At 40.6% G+C, this 11,265-nt stretch overlaps 1 protein-coding gene across 2 annotated transcripts; it reads right to left on the bottom strand.

Moving 5' to 3' along the window:
* On the bottom strand, window positions 1-10,850 carry CCT8 (chaperonin containing TCP1 subunit 8). 2 transcript variants are annotated; one of them, XM_056482166.1, is made up of 16 exons: window positions 10,688-10,819; window positions 8,775-8,865; window positions 8,082-8,161; window positions 6,797-6,946; window positions 6,350-6,530; window positions 5,564-5,625; window positions 4,768-4,905; window positions 4,150-4,328; window positions 3,975-4,041; window positions 3,807-3,894; window positions 3,584-3,699; window positions 2,300-2,371; window positions 1,970-2,134; window positions 1,448-1,567; window positions 900-998; window positions 147-236 (listed from the first exon to the last, which is right to left on the bottom strand). In XM_056482166.1, exons 1-15 carry the CDS (start codon window positions 10,745-10,747, stop codon window positions 906-908), a joined length of 1,662 nt encoding a protein of 553 aa, XP_056338141.1. In that variant the 5' UTR covers window positions 10,748-10,819; the 3' UTR covers window positions 147-236; window positions 900-905. The 2 variants fall into 2 exon arrangements, with proteins under 2 accessions (XP_056338149.1, XP_056338141.1); XM_056482174.1 differs by lacking the exon at window positions 900-998 and having other exon boundaries at window positions 1-236; window positions 10,688-10,850.
* Between the last annotated feature and the right edge of the window lie 415 nt (window positions 10,851-11,265).

Here is an 11,265-nt window from a genome sequence, read left to right as displayed (position 1 = left end):
TTTTAACAGTGAGTACGTTTATTGAGGTGTCTGAAGTTCTGCACTCCATTGGACACTGTTCATAATTTAAAGGCAAGAGAAAAACATTGTGACAGGCTCCAACTGGGATATTAAAAAACTCACACAGTCATGTCACTTAAGAAATACAGTTAAATTGTTCAATCATTTTGGTCTTCATCCCAGTCTTTCTTTCCTGATGGAGGTTTTGGGCCACCAGCTGGTTTTGCCATAATGATCTTGAAGAGAATAGAGAAGCAGAAAAAACTAATGTTAAAATCATGCTCATACCCTTCTCCTCCTTCTCCACACAATGCTGACTGCTAGCATTCATTACATTCATGCAGTTTCCCTACACTGAATCCAAGCCAGTGAATATCCATCTAACTGAGGTATTAACAACTTAGTTTTTTTCTTGAGAATGGTAGAGGGTGAGTCCTGATACAGTAAAAAAAGGTATTTTACTTAATTTTTGCATGCAAAGTAAGACTTCAGTTAGTCTACAGAAAGTGAGTGCTTAAATAGGCCAACAGCAGACTAGTTTACAGGGTGCACACAACAGAAAGGAGGATTATCAAAGCTATTGTTCTCAATTATTGTCTCTAAGTAACACACTTTAAAACCATTAAGTCCATCAGTCCTACCATGTTAAAGATCATTCTCTGCACTGGCTACACAGACAAGTAAATCTGAACATGTACTTATCACCTCTTCCATGAAAATTTGGATTTAGGAGCAGAATCCATTTGCAAAGGGCACAAATACAGGATGTAGCAATCAGCACACAGCAGAAGACAGAAGTGTTATGTGTTCTCAAGGAGCATACAATCTGCCATGTGCTTGTCAATGAACTCATGCATGCACTCACACAGATACCTCTCTGCTAGAGAAACAGAGCTTACTGCACACTAGTTTTCAGGCTCATCTTGCCAGTCATCCTTATCCCAATGTCCTTGTTGCTTAGGGGCTTTTGGACCGCCTGCTGTTTTTGCCATAATAATCTACAGAAATTTTACATGCAAATTCATTTTTGCTGAAGTTTCACAAAATAATAAAATATTTTCATAATCAAGACTGTAACCTCTAATTTTCCTAAAAACTGGATTTTCATGTAAAAATATATGAGAGAAGGTTTCTTCCATTAAAGCTTGCTCCTACAGAAATTAGGGTAACTCTCTGGATACAAATATCAAATGTCTTCAAAATATCAACAAAAAATCTTAAAAAAAAAAAAATCCCAAAGCACACAAACATTAATAGTACTGCTATAGAAGCAGCCACATTCCACATTACAAACTCCTGAACAAACAACCTCCTGGCTTCCAGAAATAAACAAACCACATTCTCAAGCAGCATTATGTTTACACCTTGCATTTCCAAGAGGTTCCACCTATTTGCATGAGGGTTCCGCCAGGTTTTAATTCAGCACCCAAATTATACATAAGCTTACCTGATCAACCCTTAGGACAGTTACTGCTGCATTTGTAGCTAGCTTGATACCCCAGAATTTTCCAAGATATGTGTCTAACACACCAGCTTCCAACATGTCCTTCACTGCAGCAGCTTCAGCCTGTGAGATGGGGGAAAAAAAATATGCAAAACTTTCTCAGGCTTTCACCTAGCAGTGTGGTATCACTTTTTATTAATCTCATCTTCTCCCTTCAGAAAACCATCATTCCTAATCCATTAGCAAGAAGACAAAGTCAGTAATTACTGAAGATTTAGTCCCTGTCACACTATTTCAGGATCCCCCTCCACCTCTGAGTGAAGGCCATTATATTATACTGAATTAAACTGCGTGCTGATAAAAAGAACATTTACAGATCTCAATTCCAGAAAGTTATTATTCTACACTGTGCAACACAGATCTTGCAATAATTTAAAATCATCTATAAATACTCCCTACTGATAGAAACACTATTAAGTATAACCCTGCACTGCATGGCAACCAGTAACGTGAGAGACTATTTACCTCAATATCAAATCCAACATTTTTCTTTCCTTCCTGATGCACAGCATAAAGTTTGGAGATGACCTCATTAGCCTTTACTCCAGAATTTTCTGCCAGTGCTCGAGGAATGGCTTCAAATGCCTCAGCAAACTTCTTGATGGCATATTGGTCAAGCCCAGGACAAGTCTAAAATAAAGTTGAAAACCATGTCAGCATTTCAAGAACTGTAAGATAGAGAGGCATTTTCCCCCACACTTGTTATTACACATATATATATGCTGGTATGAAATATTTGTATTTTTGTAAGAAGTGTGTGTGAAGATGAAAAGCCAAGAAGCCTATTTGCTGTACCTCTCCATACGATGTGATCTGCTTGGCTAATTCAATCTCTGTTGCACCACCTCCAGGAACAAGACGTTTATCCTGTGGAAAGACCACACCAAAACACAATGTTTTGCTTAAAGTAACTCCATGACTTATTTTTCTAGTCTATCAAAAATGCAACAGAACTTTATTTTACACAGACTTACTAAGAATCCACTTCAGAACAAACATGCATTGTAAGGGAAATCTACCAGAATTTACTCATTCATTCCAATGTCTTTGAAGAAAAACGGCTTCTTTTGTATAAATCAAAATAATGCAGTGAGTTTTGTGTCTGGGATTTTTTGGCTTTTTTTAAACAAATTTCAACTCCTGGTTAACTGTAACAGCATTCCTAGATTATCTCATATTTTCTATTATTTTGGTGGGAAATATCATACAGGAAACCAATCTACACTAAGTTTAGTATGTCAACGGGTATTACAAGGTGTTGGGAGTTTTTGTTTTGTTTTCTTTCACTTTAAATTAAGCATTTTGTACATTCTTTGGCAAACCAGAATTTACTCTGGTCTCTTAACCACAAAGTAATCATCATAAATCTTAAAACAGAACTACTCTTGGAGACAATAATAAATGCACAGCATTTCTGTACCCAAAATCAATGTCCACATCTTGGCATGTAAAGGAGATTAAGATTCTAACAGTTTTAACAATTTTTGCATGCTGTTTTTCAAGTAAATACAGGAACATTTCCTTTTGCATAAATAAAAATTAAAAAATAATATTTAAGACCACATGAACTGCTCACAAAAAAATCCCCTGTAAAACTGAGTTCCTCCATCCATAAAAAGCTATCTGTATTATGTGGAAGAAGCATGAATTATCACCGATGAACTAGAAATTGAGTCTGCAAGCAGTTTCTCCCAATCCCAAGTGACAAAGTATCTAACTTTTCCTCTGTGCCTGGTTTCCAAGGAACATTATAGAACATTTAGGGAGTAACTCAAGGAAGAGCTGACTGTCTTTAAAAAGTGATAAAGCTAATCCACCTTCAAGAACTCACTGATTACTGGAAAATTGAGAGCAGTCCATGTTGAGCAGCACCTTTTATATACCTTATGTTCACAAGAGCAGCATTCTCTACACAGCCCTCCACACCTCAGTACTACACAGCCTCTCTCCAGCTCCAGAAGGCACCTAAGCAGATTCATATCTGCAGCCTTTGTAGCAAATGAGCACAGAGCAGGCTCAAGCCTTGCCTCAAACTGATCCTCTTCCACTTTTGACAACTCAATTGTCTTCATTACTTACCCTTGTGAGTACTTTGAAAGTATTGACACCATCATCCACTGCTCTCTCTATGTCATCCATCAGATTGTCTGTAGATCCACGAATGAGGATAGTAGAAATGGCACCATCCTCCTTTTCTGTTCAGAGACATGCATTACTGAACCAATTCCTTAATCTTATACCCAAAACACATACAAACACACTTTAGAACAGCAGTGTCAGCAGTTCTACAGAGCATACATACCATGCTTAAACACCACAACCTGTGTATCTCCAACCTCTGATAAATACACACTATTGCAGTGACCCATTTCTTCAAGAGTAGGAGGAGTCTAGAAAGAAGAACATGAGTTAAGAACTGAACCTGCTCATCAGTTCTCACCCTCCTGCACTTTATTTGGGAAGCACATACCAGTCTGGGTAGGGCTGTTGCACCAACAGTTTTGCACAGTCTTCTCAGGTCCCACTTGGAGTTCAACCTTTAAAAACAAGTTTCCATAAACACATACAAGAGTATTCTTTAAACTTGGGAAGTACATTTCAGAAATCTGGTAGTCCAAATGTTTTCATGTGCTCCTAGTGCTTACCTGACTAGCATAAGATTGTACTTGTTGGCATAATGAAGAGCCATATCTGCCACTTTGCCACCTGTTACTACGACATTTGCACCACTATCAGCAATAGCTTTGACTTGCAAATCCATTAGATTTTCTTCTCCTTTGCTGAAATTCATCAGTTCTTCAGCATTCTTTATTAGGACGGTGCCCTAGTAGAACACATACACTGTTGCAATTCAGCATTAAACCATATGCTTACAAGTTTCTGACACACCATTTTGTCTCCCAACCTATCTATAGACCTCAAGTCATCCTATTCTGTAATACTGACACCCTCCCCAGGCAACAGAGTAAAACAAGAGGGGAAAAAAAGGAAATGACCAGGCAATTCTAGACAACCTTGAGTTCATAAAACTCAGCTGTAGTTTACTTCAAATAACCCAACAAAACCATGACCATTTCCCTGTCCCAAAAACCCTGTGAAGTAATCAAGGTTCAGAACTTTTCTATTACCTTTTTTAAACTACAAAAATCAATATTAATCAAAATATCTCAAGTACCAAGTGTTGAGAATATTTATAGCTAAGTCTAAAAATAAGAGCACATATGCATAAATAGAGATGTAACTTATTTTGAGCTTTAACATACCTTAGTTTCAGTTATCATACCATCAAAAGGGCAGGAATACACAGCTATTTTTGCATCTTTGACAGAAGTAACATCTCCTTCAGTTTCTTTTTTAAAAACCATGCCATGCAGTACTGAGGAAGCAGAAATACCAGCACCCTGAAAGGAAATAAATAGAATCTGAGACTTTTTACAAGGGCAAGTAGTGACAGGACAAGGGAGAATGGTTTCCCACTGAAACAAAGTAAGTTTAGATTAAATATCAGGAAAAAATTCTTCCCTATGAGGCCCTGGCTGCCCAGAGAAGTTGGGACTGCCCCATTCCTGAAAGTATTCAAGGTCAGGTTGGACAGAGCTTGGAGCAGTCTGGTCTACTGGAAGGTCCCTACCCATGAACAGGACTGGAACTGGGTGATCTGTAAGACACATTCCAACCCAACCCAAACTGTTGTTTGATTCTATGAATGGGGGAACATTGCATTACTGACCATTTATTGTCAGAAAGCTGCACTACTCTGCCTGAAAAGCAGACCTTACCATCATTTGGATTGAGACACACCCCAAGTATAAGACTTTAGCTTATTCAGCAACAACAAACATTGTTTAAGAGGTTCCCATTTTAGATTTCTTTCAATATTAATGATTTTTGTTTGTGAATGCTACTACTGGCACTAAACAAGAGAAGTAAAAACTAATTTCCAAAATTTAGTCCACATGGCACAACAAAATTAGAAGAGAGTCTCTGAAGTTGAAAGATTAACCCTCATTACACTGTTTACCTTAATAATTACAGTAAAGCCAGCTACTTCAAACTTACCACAATTTTGCACACTCTGATATTATCAACGTTGAAATGACCAGAATCAGGAAGAATAGAAACTGGCAAAAAAAAAAGAAAAGAAAAATAATTAATATGTCTTCCCTAATGAATAAAGAAGAACAATGACACCATAAATAATGCCTGGAATTTTTCTGCACTACTAAGTTTCAGTGGTTTGAGATATCTGCCTTAACTTAAGGTTATAACTGCCAAGACAGTTATAACCTGCTAATAACTGGCATTAAGAGAAATTTTGCTTTTACAAAGTAAATCAGAAACATTTATTAAGGCTGCTCAGTTAATTAAGTTCAAATATGCACTCATATTTGACAGGTAGAGTCAAGAGATAAGTCTGATCCAGAGTATTTAGAGAAATCACTGGAACTAAAAATGAAGGTTTTATCCCAGAAATCTAAAGGGAGAACAACTCAACAGAACTACAGTCTTACTTCCATTGTTTTGTGGCTGTGACTAATAACAGCTTATGTGAAGCTCAATACGTCCTCCTAATGATACAAAAAGAAGGAGAAACATGAGTTTCTGCACTAAAAGGACTCGAAAGCTATTTCTAGAAATGCCTAGTAGGAAAGGCAAACCTTTTCTGAGCTACAATGCCAATACAGAGTTCAACATGAGATTACCCTCATGTCAGAACTAAAGTGTTCCATCCAATCCAACCTGCTAAACTAACCATACTTTCTATCCTACATGAAGATGCAAGGACCATAAGCAAACCTACCCAGCTTTTTAGCTGTGTGCCCACACCTATTCCTGCCCACTCACCACAGGCCTGAGCAATCAGTTTTGCCAAGAACCGTTCATTGCCATATTGTTTGCTCATGACTGATGTGTGCAACAAAGATGCCACTTCTTCAACATCCCGAAGGTTCTTTGCAGAACAGCACACCAAGTCTGGAAGGATTTCTAGGGCTTTCTTGCAAGCCTTTTCATATCCTTCAATCACCTGTGCAGCAAACAGTAAATAATCATTACAACACTTTATACTGCTTTTATCTGCTTTTCAATTAGTCATAAAACATTAACAGATGCAAAAGTTTACAAGGGAAGCAAACAATCACGAGCAATAGAACACATGGTTCCCCTTCAAACATCTTTATCTAAAAATTGGGTACGAAGAAAGCAAATGATTCACAGTATTACAACCCAAGAGTACTGATTAGTAGCAATCTGGATTCAAGCTGTGTGAACAGTAATGAGAATATAACTTGCCTCTGAGACAGATAATCCCATCCTCAGAAGGTCTTCTGCTAACTCCAGAAGCACTCCAGCAAAAACAAGGACAAAGTTTGTTCCATCTCCAACTTCCTGTTCTTGCATGTGTGAAGCCATCACAAGCATTTTTGCAGCAGGATGCTGGACCTTAAAAAGAAGTTACACATCTTGGTGACTAACACCCCACGTAAGATTGCAGCTTCAGGCTTTTCTACACATCTTTCTAAGCTCTCTTATTTCAAATTGTACCTAGAGATACTAAGAATGCACAAAACTGGAAAAGAAAGCAGCACAGATAATCTTAACTGGCTAACTCCCCTAGTAAGAAAAAGAACAAACATACATTAGAAAAAAAATTCAGAGAACTGAACTGGCACTGCAACATGCATTTGACATCCTTGACATTGGTTCTGAGCTATTATACAGAATGCAGTGGCTTCACAACTGAGTTCTGCAATAGGCAAAGATCTTCAAATTGAATTTATGTGTAACATACAAAGTACATGTCAAAATAAGAGTTTCATTTTAAGGGCAGGGGGTGTGGGACAGTTCTGCTTCAAGATTGCTTCACTTTTCTTTCAAATAAATGCAATAAAACACTGTATTCCTGAATAATTATACCTGACATTTTATACTAGAAAGTAACATGCAAAATGCATCAGATTAGGTCACTTGTATGCAGATTATACTTTTTAAAAACAGAACTGAGATTTCCAGTTATTTTACTCATACTGAACACCAACACACTGCATTCAGTAAGGAAATACTTACATTATTTCTATCACTAAGTATAAAATTCAGTAAAATATTATCCATGTTGTGTCACAAGTATGAATTTGAAGAGGAATAATTAGGAGAGGACAGCCTTTTCATGGCTTTACAGTATTTACAGAAGGATGCTGCTATAGCCTCAGATTCTTAAATTCAACTGATGGATTCTGAGCAGTCAGAAGAACATGGCAAGCAACAACACTGGGAGATGAACTCAACAGCTATGTCATGCTTGACTTTTCCAAATCACTGCACTTCTAGACATTTCCTACTGGTTTTGGGGGAAAGTAGGGAATTATTAAGTATCTCCTACAACTATTAAAGCTGCTTCACAAAAGAATTATATTCTTCATTGTGGACCTCAAATTCAGTGAAAAAAAGTAAATGATTTTCAAAGTGACATATGTAAACCATTAGGCAGAGTGACATTTTCTTACTGACAGTCAGAACCATGACAGCCCATAAGAAACTCTGGTTCACAGCTGACATCACCTGAAGCAAGAAAATTTACCTCTAGCTCTCTCAGGATAGTAGCAGCATCATTTGTAACAAAAAGCTTTTCCAGATGATTGATAACCATTTTGTTCATTCCTAAATGGGGAAACAAAACAATTTATAAAAATCATTCATTATGCAAACAGTATTTTGAACACAGACACTGGTTCCTAACTTTCAGGTGTATCTTGCACATTAAAATGTTAGCTCTGTTTATAATTTAAGAACCTTTAAACATTTTTGTGAAATAACACTTGAAGTGTGAGACATTAAGGAGAAATCAGTAATTTCTGAGTAAGCAGTTTTCTGTTCAGAAGTACCAGCTCATTATTTAATTAAATGATACAGGAGAATCTTTTTGTTTCCATATATGTGACTGAACAAGATTATGTCCACTATGACTACCTACCATGTTATTGTGTTTCCTTAAATTTTTATGCTTTTTCATATATTTTGTACCATGTTTCAAAAAGAACACAGCAACTACTACAAAAACTTGAGGAAAGCAGACACTGAGCATAACTCAAGAGCTGTCAAAACAAAATCTGATTTCTACAGTCACAAAGAAAGAGTCACATATTTACAGTTTCAGAGCATGTCCAATGTGTTTCTTCTAGAAACAAACAGCTGCTTCTTTGTCAAGGTATGTTTAGCCCTCAAACATAGCATTTGTCTCAAAAATACAGCAATAATTTTAGGATTTATTTACCATTTGGTCCATACGCTGTACGGGTGGTTTGAGCAAGTTCTTTGCATGCCTGGATGTTTCTATAGACAGCTTCTTCTAGTCCTGAATAATGCTAAAGAGAAAAATGACTGATCAGAATTAGGCTAACAAAAAGAAAAGTATTGAACTAGTAACTTCTCATCAAAGCAGCATCAATCTACTGAGTCCTTCAAAGTTTTTTATTAATATACACTTGGTATTTCACTTACAGTTTAAACAGACACCAAACCTTACCCCAAGACAATGAGAACTACTGTGTACACCTTGTCAACTAGGTTGCTCAGCAGGCACAAAAAGCTTCTAAACAGAAAATCTGAACAGTGACCTGACTTGCAATACAGTTTGCATTCACCTCAGTCTTGTCTTGTGACATGCCAAAGAGAAACAGAGATCAATCAAGACCCAGTTGTTGGGAGAGGGGCAGGAGTTTCTGTACCTGCTTCTTTATTTGCTACAAAAATAATTTAACTCAGTTCTACATTCAAAACACATGTGGTTTGAAAATTTGGAAGCAGAATGACTAAGTAAAATATCTGTGCTTGAGAAGGTGATTAGCCTGGCTTCAGTTTGGAAACCTTAAGACGGGATGGAATCCTCAGAAAGAACCTTAAGGAATAAAAAGCAGCATAAAAAGTACTGTGCAGCCCATAAGAGAAGGGAGAAAAGTAGCAATAATATTTACTCTCTAAATAAAAACCAAACATCTTAGATTGCCAGCTGCCTCCTTGTCTTGCAGAGAACAACTCTTGTTGTTCTGACCTCGAATTTTCTAGCAATGAGGCCACTCTGCTTTGCTGTTCTGCCCCTGCCCTGAACGTATGCCATTATTTGGCTTCAAAGAGGATTCCAAAAGGAAACACAAAGGGCTTTCAGAGCTGCTACCTTCACTCTTCTTGCTATTAAGTAGGAGCAAACAGAAATTCTTCCTATTTTCCCTCTTTCTTGGAAAGAGGGACTTTGGACAAGAACCTGGAGAGACAGGAAAAGCAGGAATGGCTTCACATTGAAAGAGAGCAGGTTTGGATTAAGTTTTAGGAAGAAATTCTTCCCTGTGAGGGTGGTGAGGCTCTGGCACAGATTTCTCAGAAAAATGTGGATGCACAATCCTGCAAGTGTCCAAGACCAGGCTGGATGGGGCTTGGAGCTAAATGACCTTTAAGGTCCCTTCCAACCCAAACTCTTCTGTTGATTCTATGAATAAAAAAAAATAAAAAAAAAAAAAAAGAAGAAAAAAAAAAAAAAGAAAAAACAAAACCTCCACACCTGCTTGCTTTCTGTTCTCTTTTCAAAGAAAGCTTCTCTTTTATTAAGACACAGTGCTTCAACTCTACCAAAATCTTTATTATGTTAACGTTAAAAAGAATTAAACCGCATTTATTGGTAAGGAAATATACAGGAAACATTACATTGTTCTGCATCACTGACAAAGGAATCAGAAAAAATCAAGCAGAACGACCCGGACACTTCCGAACAGCTTCAACACCAGGGCCCGGCTGAATGCTGCTGTCCAGCCCTGTGAGAGCCCTCGGAACAGCGCGGGCACGGGTCGGGCCCGGCGCATCCCCGGGATGGAGCGGCAGGGCCGGGCCGGGGAAGGGAAGCGCAGGGCAGGGCGGGGAGCGGGATCCCGGCCCCGCAGAGCTTTCTGGAACGCCATGTGCGCCGGGCACCGCCTCAGGGCCGGGCAGGCTGCGATCCCCGCAGCGCTGGGCCCGCGGAGGGGCCCCGGGCCGGGAGCGGGCAGTGCCCGAGCCCCCGGGCCCCCGCCCCGCGGGACACGTGGTGCCGCCGGGCCCCGCCGGCCTGCCGCGGCTTTTCCCGCACCGCCACCCCCCGAGACTGCTCCCGCACCCATCCGCGCGTCCGTCCGCGCATCCATCCAAAGGCGGCCTCACCTTCGCCCCCTCCTTGAGCATCTGGGCGAAGCCCGGGGCCTTGGGGACGTGCAGCGCCATCTCCGCTCCGTGCCGGGGCTGCGGCGGCGGGAGCGCGCGGGGCACGGCGGGAGCGCGGGGCCGCGCAGGCGCGGGGCGGGCCGGAGCCGCGCCGGGTTCTGCCGCCCCCCCGCGCCGGAGCCGCGCCGGCTGTGCCGCCTCCCGGGCTGGAGCCGCCGGTTTGTGCCGCTCCCCGGGCCGTGCCGAGCTGCGCCGGGCTGTGCCGCCCCCGGGCCGTGCCGAGCTGCGCCGGGCTGTGCCGCCCCCGGGCCCCGGACTCGCCCCGCTTGGGCCTGGCCGAGTCCGCAGGCCGAGGAGCGCCGGCAGGTGGGCTGGGTCCCTCAGAGCGTTGCTCTCCCTGTCCAGCTCAGAGCGTCCCCCTCAGGCGTTCCTCGGTACGCTTTGCTTGGGTGGTTCAGGAACAGTGCAGAGTTTCATGGCCGCCGGTGATAAATGCTGGTCGTAAAACTTACCAGACTCTAGACAAGCGTTTTGTTTCGTACATGCTTGTCCACATGGAAGCACAATGCACAGATAGG

This window comes from Oenanthe melanoleuca, chromosome 1, assembly GCF_029582105.1.
Source record: "Oenanthe melanoleuca isolate GR-GAL-2019-014 chromosome 1, OMel1.0, whole genome shotgun sequence".
Taxonomy (NCBI): domain Eukaryota; kingdom Metazoa; phylum Chordata; class Aves; order Passeriformes; family Muscicapidae; genus Oenanthe; species Oenanthe melanoleuca.
The sequence above is the reverse complement of the archived record's forward strand: the minus strand, read 5'-3'. Positions and strand labels throughout refer to the sequence as shown.